Here is a 13,178-nt window from a genome sequence, read left to right as displayed (position 1 = left end):
TGAGTGACTACAGGTAGACTGTGAACCTGACAGTGAGTTCTAGTAACTGAGCCATTAAACTAGAATTTAGGGCATAACTGCTTGTGGGAATGTGGTGGAAAACAAGGTGCACTTTAATCCAGCCAGAGCTTATTTACCAGCCAGAGAGGCCTGGGAAAGGAGTAAAGCATGATTGTGTGAGACCAGACCTGAAGCAAAAAACCTGGAGGAGAGGCTCCGTCATAAAACATAGGAGAGCCAATGTGATGATGAGGTATGCAGACAGTAAGTCTCATAGACGAGACTAAGCTGTTGTTTATGTTAAGACTGCATACATGGGTGTGTGGAATATGAGTAAGTAATTCAGAATTCCCACCCTCACAGTACATGGGGAAACCACATAACAGTGAATTGATTCCCACTTATGGCTACCCTATGTGGGTTAGAGTGGAGCAGTGCCCCTTAGGAGTTTCAGGGGCTGATTTTTTCAGAAGTAAATTGGTCAGCCCTTCTTTTGAGGTTTCTCTGGTAAACTGAAACCTCCAGCGTTTAGGTTATCAACCAAGTGTGTTGTTTGTATTATCTGAATATTTCTGAAGTAAACTACTAGTGTACACTGACTTAGTGTATTCCTTAAGGTATAGAGCCTGCAGCTGAGTAGAATCTATAGTGGCAATTCTAGTAATTACAGACATTAAGAGTATGCTATTTTTTTTTTTAAACCAAACAAATCTCATCATTTCTTCAAAGAGATAATTAACTTAATAGCACTAGAGAATCTGTTCATGGTGACACAGAACTGTAAGGATGAACTGTTGAATGTTAGCATGTCTTTTTTTTTTTTAGTTTTATGTGTTGGCTGTGTGACATGCTTGATTATTATTATGGCCTATACTGGCTGACTCAGACACATAGAGACTAGGAGGGTGAGGCCAGGAATTTTCCTGCTGAATGCTGATTTTGGGCCAAGAAAAATATTTAGTTCTGGATTTGAACTGTTAGCCTCTGCCAGGTATCAGTCTCCTTAGAAATGTTCCGTGGTATCTTTTCAGTTTTTAGATGTCACATATACAAATAATTTCACTAGTGATTTTCTTTTAGACAGTAGTAGTGTTGCTTTTTAAATATATTGGTATTGCTATTTTAAAGTCATAGCTGTTTTAATGAATGAATGTCTTTCAGAATATTTAAATGTTATGTCTGATGCAAGGGATACTGAAGACTTTATCAATAACCTTGATGGTTCAAAGGAGCTTCTTTTCAAGGAAATAACTCTATTAAATATATCTGGGTTAATTTACGTCAGTGCTTGAAAATTCTAACTGATTTAAAGGGTCAAACTTTTCCTGAAACTTTTTATCTGAATTTCTCATCACGATTGGTATGTACTATTAACTGTATCTACTATTAGAGAAACTGTGATATCCTGATAGGATTTTTTTAAAAATAATAATTTTTTTTATTGGGAAAAACATATTGGGGGTACAAGGAGGTGAGGGTTGGGGGCAGAAGGGTAGAAGGGTGAGGATGGTCCAGGATGCAGTTGCAGAGCTGCACAGTTTGGTCGGTGGGGGGAGCAGGTGAAGGAAATGATGAGGTCCAGTGGGGACCAGATGCTACAGAGGAATGACAAGCATTTTCCAGTAGTAATTAAACCAGCTGTCTTATTGATTTGGGAATTGGATGCCGACTCTCTGGCTTCTTCATGCTGAACAGGGGCGTAGATATAAAGGGGGGAATGGAGGACGCTTTATCACCTTACTGGTGGTCTTGGGTTACAGCTGCTTGCCTTCTTGCTCCTGAGGGCCGCGAAGGTTCGCCCTGAGCCTGGGGCCAAGTGCAGCCCGCCCCAGGCAGAAGGCCATGACGGCTCGCCCTGGGCAGAGGGCCGAGGGCAGCCCACCCCGGGCAGAGGGCCACGATGGCTCGCCCCAGGCCTCATTCACATTGCTGGAATAATTGTCTTTCAGAAACAGTGACCTTATATTTCTGTGCTCTTGAAGTCCAGCTTTAGCTCTCTGGACTATTACAGTAGATTTTCTATCCATATCATACATGTCTGGTTTTTTTCCCCCTTTTCTTCTTTTTGTTCTGTTCTTATGCTTTAAACTTAATTTCTCACCAACTTTAATTTGAAGCTACTTATAAGATGTTGTGTGACACTTGTATATTTTGACGTGTTATTTCCTTTCCTCAGAATTCCTCTTCTTCTTGACTCATTTAAACCATATTAATTGCTAGTCACAATTTGAAATCTAACTCAGAAATCAGTGTGTTTGCGTTGCCTCTGTTTTCATTGAAAATTGGTTGTCAGCTTTATTGCATTTGATAATGATGTTTCTCATCATTAACTTTATTAAATTATAGTAATATATTTGATGTTTTTTATGACAGACAGGCATACGCTCATTAAATAAATCTTCATTCAAGCACCTATTTTATGCCAAGAAGTGACTGAACTCTGAGGATATAACTGTAAACAGCACTGCTGCCTGCCACATGGAATTGATAATTTAGAAGACTGAATATTTATCAAATATATTAAATTATGTTACAGCTTCACCTATAGTACTAAATTGTTATGTGAGCATTGATATTTTGTAATGGCATTAAGAAGCGAATGACAGGCAAATCTCTGTTAGATATCATGCAAAGATACTGTTGCATTTTACCAAGTTCCACCCCCCCCCCATGGAGATTTGTTCCACTCTATCTGTGGATATCAGAGGAGAAATGCTAATTTAAATAATTTGGACTTTGCACTAAAAGTTAATGTAATTCACTATTAAGAATTGTCCCTTTACCCTTTCTTCCCTTCTTGAAACCAATACTATATAAAATCTAATCAAACAATTTATTACAAAAGAGTACATAATGACAAAGGGGGGTTTGTCACAAGAACGACAGGCTTGTTTAACTTTTTAAAATGAATCAATGTAATTCATCTTTTTTACCAACAAAAGAAGGAAAAAACACAACTCAAACTGTATAACCATCTTGCTAGACACAGAAAAAGCATGGGACAGGAATCTAACATCTGTATCTCAACCTGATAAAGGTCGTCTGTGAAGATGCACAGCTAATATTTCACTTAATGATAAAAGATGGACTACTTTCCTCTTAAGAGAAGGACAAAAATAGTGTGTGCTCTCACTACTACTATTTATTATGTAACAAGAGTTTCTAGCCTTTGCAACAAGGCAAGAATAAGAGCATCACATTAGAAAGGAAGAACTGCCTTTGTTCACAGATGATCTGATTTTCTTGGTAGGAAATATAGTAAAATCTAGAAAAAACACTATACAGAAATAAATTGTATTCCTGGACAGTAATAAAAGATTTTTTTTAAAGAATGTGATTTACAATGTTGTTGTTATAGTTGTTGTTATGTGTCGTCAAGTCATTTGCGACTCATAGAGACCCTATGTACAACAGCCCTAAACCCTGCTCTATCCTGTGCCTATTTCATTGCCTCTGACACACCCATCCCGATTACCGCAGTCACTGAATCAGTCCACCTCATAGAGGGTCTTCCCCTCCTCTACTGTCCCTCCACCCTCCCAAGCATGATGTCCTTCTCCAAGGACCTGTCTCTCCTTACAGCATGTCCAAAGTATGTCAGACGAAGCCCCAAAATCCTTGCCTCCAAAGAATAGCTTGGTTTAACCCTCTCTAGGATGAATCTGTTTGTTTTCCTAGCAGTCCATGGTACATTCAGTACTCTTCTCCAGCACCACAGCTCAAAGGCGTCAATTCTCCTTCTATCCTGTTATTATAGTAGCATCAGAATATATCATAATTGATATCACATATGTCGGAAAAACATTATACAAAGGACTAGTAGGCCAGCAAACTAAATGAGATGTACTATGAAATAAATGCAATATATAATACAACCAAATATTAAGATGTTACTATTCTTCAAGTTAAGTTTTATCCAGTTAGACTATATGGAGTTTGTAATGACTGACCTTTTGGAGTAGATTGCCAGAGCGTTCTTCCAAGGTACCTCTTGATGTACTTAGCTCTTAAATTTTTCCACATTAAGAGTAGGAACCTCTCAGGGATTTCCTGCCTATTACAACACAAAGCTTATTTTAAATGTGATGCCTTTGAAGATTTGAAAGAATAAATTTCCCCTTCCTCAGTTATAGAGTTTATTAGGAAAGTAATAAGTCACGATTCACATTGGCAACTCTCAAGTTCAAGTGAAAATTCTTCAATCAGGACTGGTACAGTAAAGAAAAATTCAGATTCTTCGAAGGTGTTCTTGCTGGCATGCCTCTTGATCTTCAGCTTAGTGACTCTTGATCTTTCCTTGAGGCTCTGAATTGTTTTTTAAAAAATGGTTTTATTTCTACTCCTTTTACACACACATGTTCATTCTCTTTCTCTCTCTCACACACAGAGAGAGAGAGAGAGAGAGAGAGAGAGAGAGAGAGCGCGAGCGCGAGCGAATAGTTTAGGCCAAATAGACCCTGATTCCATAGAGTGGCAGTTTTGGTTCAGATCTCGCTCACTGCCTCTGGTTCTCCACGAACATTGGTTCTGCAGCACTGGTAGTGCACTCTGGGTCTGGTATGGATTTGTGTCTTGCACAGGAATCTCTGACCAAAGAATGTGGTGTGTTCTCTGTTCCTTCTTTCTTAAGGGTATTGAGATTCCCCATATTTTCTGTTGCTTCCATGTCTATAGATAATGATGAATGTAAAGGTCAAACCCATCATTGCAGATAGAACCAAGTAGGTCAGAATATAAGAACTCATGGGGTTTTAGTTAGAAAAAGAACATTTATAAAGAACCTAAAAACATTTGGTGTTGTATTAAAATCAGTGTGGAAATACCTTATGGAAGGCGAAGGCTGGGGCTCATTTATATTTGAGTTCTATGCATATTATTTAGTGCCTGGCATATGATTGACCTTCAACATATGTCTGGTAAATTAATAGATTAATGTTTTGCAATTCTAAACATAATTTGCACATATAATAAAGGATCAGACATTAAATCTAAAAATGATTTAAGAGTAATTTTTACAGTTGACTATGTAAAATAAAAATGAGGCTCCTTTTTAGGACTGAAAAATAGTGAGCATGATTACGGGAAGGTTACCATGGCAATTATCTAGTCGTATTGGGCAGGGTAAAGGGAAAGCCTGGTAGATATAAAGGCACAAAGGAGAAGAAAGAACTTCATCTTGGGAAATAGGTCCTATTTTAGGGAAGTGGAAGTGAGTGAGTCCGTATGTATTTATGTGAGTTAAACAGAGCTTGGGTTTAGATAATGGCAGAAAAATGCATATGGAATATTAGTATTTTTGAAGCATCAAGTAAATCTCTGGTATTTCAGCGCAAACATTAGGCATTCAATGAGTAACTCGAATTGGTAATGGTTACAGTCTTTAACCTTCATTTCCACATTTTCTTGCAGAATTTAGAAGTTCCTCTTGCTTCAGACAATGGATGAGCAATCACAAGGAATGCAAGGGCCTCCCGCTCCTCATTTCCAGCCACAGGTAAATTATTCTCATTGCCAAAAATCACTGCTGTCTAGCTGATTCCAACTCGCAGTGACCCTGTGTTTCAGAGGCCACCAGTCTACAAGAAAAGACTGCCTGTTTTCCTCAGAGTAGCTGGTGGATCTGAACCTGTGACTTTTCATTTAGCAGCCCAACACAAAATGCAGTATGCCAGAGCTCTTTATTCTAATTAGGTTTGACAGATTGTTAAAAAATTTGCCTGTAACAAATAAAATAGCAAAATTGTTTTAGTTTAAAAATTATGACACTTAATTTTCATGTATAGAGGTGAAGAAGGAGATGGCACCTTTGGCCTTTGACTGCAGGTAAGCAATTGACCTGTAAGTGGTGAGTGCTAATGTTAGGCTTAGGGAGAAGAGGAAAACATGAGGCAGGACCCAGGTTGTGGGATTTCTTGTTTTTATGCTGGTCTGTGATTTGACCATTCCTGCTTGTTTGCATTTGCTGCTCCGCAGTTGTCACTTTCTGATCTGTGTCTTACAGTGTCTTTCTCTTGTTAATATTGTTGCTCATTTCTTGTAAAAGAAAATGAAAAGAAGAAAGGTTCGTGTAAAAAAGAAAAAAAAAGAGTAGGCACATTATTACTTCATCATTTAGCACCCTGCGTTTCTTTTAATACCTTTTATAAAGCTCAGTATAATGACATTTTAAAAATAACAAATCCCCTGATGTTAGTGAAGACTGTCAATTTGGTGGTTAAGTCAATTTACAGTATTTCTAAGAAGCTTTGGGCAGACCTTTTCTCAATTTTACTTTGATTGATACTTCTAAGTTGCTTGAAGAATTGGTAGACGTTCTCTCAAGGTAGGCTTTGAGATACCTGGAGTAATAGTACTTTGCTGGAGTACTTGTGAGAGCCCTTCACATAGGAATTTGCATTGGTGAATTTCCAAGAATGTGCTACAAGATGTCCTGTTCTCCAGATTTATTTGATTATGCAGCTCTTTTTTGAAGTGCATCTATTGACTTTTGTTTGTTTCCTGTGATTACAATTTGGAAAAATACTGTCCAGGAAATAACTCTCTTCTGCTTATGTGACTTTTCTTATTTTGCCTTTTCCATCTTTCCATCTTTTTCTTTCCTGTCCACCCTTCAAACACCATTTAGCCTATCTTTCAAATGTTAGCTTTCAAAGGTCATCTAAGAATTGACAGACCTGTCCCCCTTTTTTTTGAAACAGGATGACATATTCTTTGTGTCACTTTTCTGCTGTGCTGTTTAAGTTTTATGTGGACATTTTCCTATAGGTTAAACTCTTTAGAGGGAGATGATTGCATCTTACTAACCATGTTATATCTGTGGTACTTCAGTCCTTCACATAAGCAAAAGCTCAATAAGACATGTAATTGAAACCAATTGAGAACTCTGTATTAGTTTTAAGTTTGATTTTTCCTAATTTAAACTTAATTGCAGTTTTAAATAGACTTCTTCTCATACTTTCCTGGATTTTCTGTATTGCTCAGTCAAGAGGCCTTTCAGTTGACAAGCTCCTATTTCAGAAGGGGGGGGGAAGTAAACATTTTTAATTTAAAATGATACTTTGTTTTTCAAAGCTATCACCTATGTTTTGTTATTGTCATACATGCTATTTCAAAATTATATTAATTACTGCCTGTCACATGGCTTAGTGCCAACTGTAAATATAAACACACACACACACACACACACACACACACACACACACACACGTTCCATATTACAGTGTTTCAGTGAAGGCAGTAAAAGAAGCACCTCTAGAAATTAGATGGTTCGTGTTATGATTTTGAAATTTCACAGTTTTGAACAGTCCTGTGTTTCAAAGCAAAAAAATAAGCACTTTCATTTTTGCCCCCTACTGACTCACCAACCAGGAAAGGTCGGAGAGGCAGTAGGAGGTAAGAGTGAAAGTAATTGTTTTCCTGTGAGACGCTGGGCTGCCATACAGCATAAATTTCAGAATTATAGGAGCAGTTCTCCATTTCTTTTCACACTGTTCCTTTCGTTGTGCCTCCCGCTGTTGCTCCTGTGTGGGTGGACCTCAATTCCCTGCTGGAAGGAGGCAAGTGTCATCCCGGGTTCTAGCTGCCTTGTGGCGAGTGGAGTAAGGGAGAAGGAATTTTTTTCTTCTTCTTTCTTCTGCATTCCGACTGTTGGTGTGAGACAGTGAAAGAAAGATTACCTGACAAGAGCTTATAGGCGTTATTGCTTATTAAGTCTTTGAGAAATGTTACTGCTCTTGGTAGCAGTATTTTAAAAGACTGGGAAAGGACAGCCTCTGCGTGGAGTTGACAAGCTCCTTTTGTTTTGTTCCACACCATTGGCCTGAATAATGGGGGTGATATGGTAACATATGGTTAGCCCAGTGACTCCTTTGACTTTTGTAATGCTAATAGAAGTCTGGACATAAACAGACAACTAGGGATGGCAGCTTTCTAAGTGTCAAATACCAATTCCCTGTTATAATGATGAGTGATGTACTTTCTTGGCATGTCCTTTCTTTTTCTTGTTTTAAGATGAATGCACTTAACCCCATAATGCATAATATGTGATCTCATTTTTATTATGACATCATATAAAGGAGTAGTATGTGGGTTCATTTTTTTAAGCTTCAGAATGTTAGTGTGATGTATATTTATTGATAATTTTTGCAGTATCTTTATTTTTAATTTCCTTCCTTCCTCTATCATCTAAAAAGTACCAAAAAGATATGTTGATTGAACTCTGCTATTATATATACTTATTTCTTTTGAATTGTTGCTTGTGGCAACTATATTTTTGTTGGCTTATTTTTAAAACACAGTCAGTAGAAAAAAAATTAATGGCAGAAATAATAAACTACTTTTTTATTGTTGGACTAATTTTAAACTATGGAAAGTTTTAGGTAATGCCTTGTGAGTACTTTGATTTATGTAAATTGAGCATTGAGGGCTATGACACTTTTTATCAAAGTTAAATATAAAAGTAAGTATAATCAAAGTGTATGTTTTAGAATTTCCGGAAGTGTCTAGAAAGAAGATTAAATTGTTTTAATCATTAGAGCCTTAAATTTTTATTTTAAATGTGAAGATCTTATAGTTTTGGCTCTCTGTGGAAGAGGAAAGGCATAGCTGGTTTGCATGTAGAAAAATAGACATTCGTTATTTTTGTGGTTTGGAAGGTAAGAGAATCTTGTCCTGGAGCCTTCTACCTTAGTCAATGAAGTAGACTGAACATTCCTTTAAATATTAGGGCAAAGCCAACGATATGCTTTTCTGAATTTCTACAAAGCAGGTTTGAGGAGAGAAGGTGGAAATGCAGGTTACCTAATTGTTTAGGTTTCCAGGAGGGGACATTGTGGATCAGAGAGAAGTGGATTCAGTTATGTGAGTCAAACTTTTGGATGTGACAAACCTATTTTCTTCCCTTTGGTTTACCTTCTATTAAGTTACTCTCTGTGTGAAATAGAGTCATCGTTTGGCATATGTCCGTTGATAACCTGATTTTATTAAGCGCCTTTTCATATGACATTAAGTAGAGCTTCTGTTTTGGGAAGTCTTTCTAGAGATGTGTGGTGTTTTGCTGTCCTCATGGGTAAGAGGTTACACTGTCAGCCTCAAAGCAGGAAATTTGAATCTGCCAGAGGCTACAGGGGAGAAAGATGGACAGTCTCCTGCCATGTAATTTACAGCCTCTGTAAATCAGCTCTGAGTTGATTCCCACTCGAAGGCAGTGAGTGTTGAGGGTTGTTTTTGTAATAGACATTTAGATCTTAAGTTCTTTTTTTACATCATTGAGCATGTGCTGCAATCTCAGAGGCATGTGGGTCAAATCCACCAGTCTCTTCTTGGGGGAAGGATGAATAATCTCCTTCCTTGTGATTTACTACCCCTGAAAACCCGCTGGAGGGTCAGGTGTGCGTCAGTGCGAGTCAGTGGCAATCTTGATGTAGGTACAGAAGAATAAACGGTAGCTGTTTTCAGGATAAGGAGACTTGTATTAGGTTTAAATTCATGGTCATGAAAGACAACTAAGCCCGAAGGCTTCTCAGCAATTACGTGCTGACACCATTCTCTCCTCATTCTCCTTAATGACTCTCTCCCCAATACATCCTTATTCTCAATTGACTTCCCATTTCACAGAACAACCAGGAGCAAAGCAGAATGTCCACAGATTCCTCCCACAAAATCCTCCTCCAGGATTTCTGCTCACCCAGCCTGCCTTATCCGTTGTTACCAGATGAACTACTCCTGTCAGAGGCCATCTCTCCCATGCATGCAAGATTTCATCTTCTCTCTACTCAGTTTAATCTGCTCATTCTGTTGGGAACTTTCCGTCAGCTTACTCCTGTGTAAGTTTTATTCGTTTGTCTTAAATAGCAAAGCAAGACCACTTATAAAATAGATTTTGAAGTCACTCTTATCTACAGCTGTTACTTTGCAGCTGCATTTGATAGAGTTATTTAACCTGCTCTTCTTCAGAGAACCACTTGACTTCCAGGAACCTTATTATCCCCCTTGTCTCCCTGGATCCTACTCTGCAGTTTCCACCTCATCTCCTTGACTTCTTAATGATAATGTGCTTCAAGAGCTATGCCATGGTCCTCTTCCTGTCTGAATATCTTACTTGGTGATGTTTTATAATTTTATGGTTCCAATATAGTCAACAGAGTGTGGAAACTATAAAACAATATCATTGATTGCAGGCAAGATTCTACTGAAGATTATCCAAAAACAATTGGAACAGCACATCAGCAGAGAACTGCCAGAAGTCCAGGCTGGGTTTAGAAGGGGTCTTGGTACTAGGGATATTGTAGCTGATGTTAGATGGATCTTAGCTGAAAGCAGCGAATACCAGAAGAATGTCTATATGTGCTTCATTGATTATGCAAAGGCATTTGACTGTGTGGATTATAACAAACTGTAACTGACTCTGAGAAGAACGGGAATCCCGGAACACTTGATTATGTTGATGAGAAACCTATACTTGGATCAAGAGGCAGTTGTCAAAACAGAGCAGGGAAACACTGCATGGTTCAAAATTGGGAAGGGTGTACACCAGGGATGAGTCCTATCTCCATGCCTTTTCAACCTGTGTGCAGAACAGATTATCTGAGAGGCTGGGCTCTATGAGGAGAATTGTGGCATCAGGATTGGTGGAAGATCTATTAACAGTCTACGTTATGCGGATGACATAATCCTGCTTGCTGAAACTGAGGAGGACCTGAAGCGCTTGCTGCAAAGGGTCATGGACTGCGGCTCAATGTCAAGAAGACATATTCTCACCACTGGACCAATTGGCAGCATCAGGATGGATGGTGAAGAGACTGAGATTGTTAACAACTTTAATCTGCTTGGCTCCATGGTCAACACCCTTGACACCAGTAGCCAGGAAATCAAAAAACGTATTGTGATGGTAAAGTCGGCTGTTAGGGACCTCTCCAGGGTACTGAAGAACAATGGTGTCACTCTGAGACTAAGGTGTGTCTGATACAGGCTATGGTCTTTGCAATCACTTGTTACACATCAGAGAGTTAGACAGTGACTAGGGAGGATAGAAGGAGAATTGATACCTTTGAGCTGTGGTGCTGGAGAAGAGTATTGAATGTACCATGGACTGCCAAGAAAACAAACAGATTCATCCTCAAGAGGGTTAAACCATGCTGCTCCTTGGAGGCAAGGATTCTGAGGCTTCTTCTGATGTACTTTGAACATGTTGTAAAGAGGGACCAGTCCTTGGAGAGGGACGGCGCAGGAGGGGAAGACCCTCCATGAGGTGGATTGATGCAGTGACTGGGGTAATTGGGATGGGTGTGTTAGAGGATGTGTGATTGGCACAGCATAGAGCAGGGTTTAGGGCTGTTGTACATAGGGTCGCTGTGAGTCACAAGTGACTCGACGGCACATAACAACAATATAGTCTAATATCTATCTATCTATCTATCTATCTATCTATCTATCTATCTATCTATCTATCTATCTATCTTTCAACCTGTACCTCTGCTGTAAATTTCAGGCTCATATATTCTAATTATCTGCTTGAAAATCAGATTTCCATGTGTAATAAGTGTGTAATAAAAATTAGTATGTGTAATTAGCGTGCCTCAAATTGTACTCTTAATTTCTGCCACAACCATCTCTTGTTAGTGACAAGTCTGTTCTTCGGGTATTTAAGGCTAAAATCCTTAGTTGGCCCTACTTACTTTTTTTTTTTTAAATAATTTTTTAATTCTAATTGCGATTTTAACAAGTTTACAAAAAAGTTAGATTTTCATTCATTCACTGTCTTTAACATACATCTTGAATCAGATCTGTTTTTTTATCTCTGCTATTATTTTTGTCCAAGCTATTTCTTCCCTACCTTAACTTTTGCATGTTACTTTTTAAAACTTTTTAATATTTTTTGTTATTTATTTGAGTGAAGGATCACAAATTTACTGTTGTTTCAGACAGTCCTTCATAGATATTTTGTTTTTAATTAATTGCCACAGATTAATTAAATTAATTACCGTGTGTGGTTAACTCCTTATTGCCTCACCTACCTTTCTGCAGTACTTTTCTTATGGATTTCTTTGTTTATACCCTTCCCTGCTTTCCTTTTTTGTATTTCTATTTCCTTTCAGTGAAACCAGGTCTTTTTTTATGTTTATAATTTTCAAGTCTGTAAAACTCCAAGCTAGTTACTCTGTAGATTTCTGTAGATCTGGAGCAAAAAAACTTCAGCTACTTTATCTCACCAGTTTTTTGTCAGTTGCCATGAATCTTTATGTTGTTGTTATGTACTATGTAGTTGGAACTGACCCATTGCTGACCCTCAAGTGGCTTTTCAGACATTGTAAGTCCCATGAGAAGAAATTGGCTCTTTCTTCTGTGGAGCAGTTGGTGGATTCAAACCACCTGCCTTTGGGTTGACAGTTCAACTCCTTAAGTATTAGACCCCCATAGGGAAAGTCTATAGGCACCTCAAATTCTCCATCGTTAAGGTAAACTTTATTATATTCTGTCCAATGTTGTTGGACATTTGCTTTGGACTGTTGTCATCATTCATCATCTAGTTGGCCAAACCAGTAGCAATGTCATATCTGATGTTTAGAGACCTTGCATGTTTTTTTTTGGTTTTGTTTTGTTTTACTCCTTAGTTGCTATTGAGGTGCCTTAGTGTTACAGTGGTAAAGAACTTATCTACTGATCGAAAGGTCACCAGTGTGGACCCACCAGCAGCTCCACGGGAGAAAACTGACTGTGCTAAAAATTCAAGCCTGGAAAATTGGATCCCTACTCTCTCCTGTAGGGTTGCTGTATTCTGGAATTGACTTGATGGCAACAGAAATGACTGTTGAATCTGCCACTTCTCTGATGTTCTGATTGATGGTGCTAGAGTTTAGTTATTACCATTTCATATCCAAGTTATTGCAGCAACTTTGTAACTGGTCTCCTTAACCTCCTGGATAATATTCTAAGGGATGAGTTGTAAACCTGTTCTTGAGTGGTGGAATCCCTCTTGAAATAAGTGCTTAGACTCCCATAGTTACTGTTGTGGAGAGCAATATTAATGGATGCTTTCTTCATGTTTATAAAAAGTTAATTTTATTATATTTAATTGTGCTAATGCGAAACCTATACTTGGACCAAGAGGCAGTAGTCAGAACAGAGCAGGGTAACACTGCATGGTTCAAAATAGGGAATGGTGTACGCCAGGGATGCAT

General features: G+C 38.3%; 1 protein-coding gene across 1 annotated transcript in view; it reads left to right on the top strand.

The window, feature by feature from the left end:
• Positions 1-5,437: 5,437 nt before the first annotated feature.
• Positions 5,438-13,178, top strand: part of NEK7 (NIMA-related kinase 7) — a 124,382-nt gene continuing 116,641 nt past the window's right edge. The window contains exon 1 of the mRNA XM_006892097.1: positions 5,438-5,494. Within this exon, the coding sequence (XP_006892159.1) occupies positions 5,438-5,494 (57 nt within the window). The remainder of the gene's footprint in view (positions 5,495-13,178) is intronic.

The sequence above is a fragment of the Elephantulus edwardii genome, unplaced genomic scaffold, assembly GCF_000299155.1.
Source record: "Elephantulus edwardii isolate Elephantulus edwardi_28Jun2011 unplaced genomic scaffold, EleEdw1.0 scaffold00110, whole genome shotgun sequence".
NCBI classification, from domain to species: Eukaryota; Metazoa; Chordata; class Mammalia; order Macroscelidea; family Macroscelididae; genus Elephantulus; species Elephantulus edwardii.
Note: the sequence above shows the minus strand (reverse complement) of the source record. Positions and strands in the feature narration are given on the sequence as shown.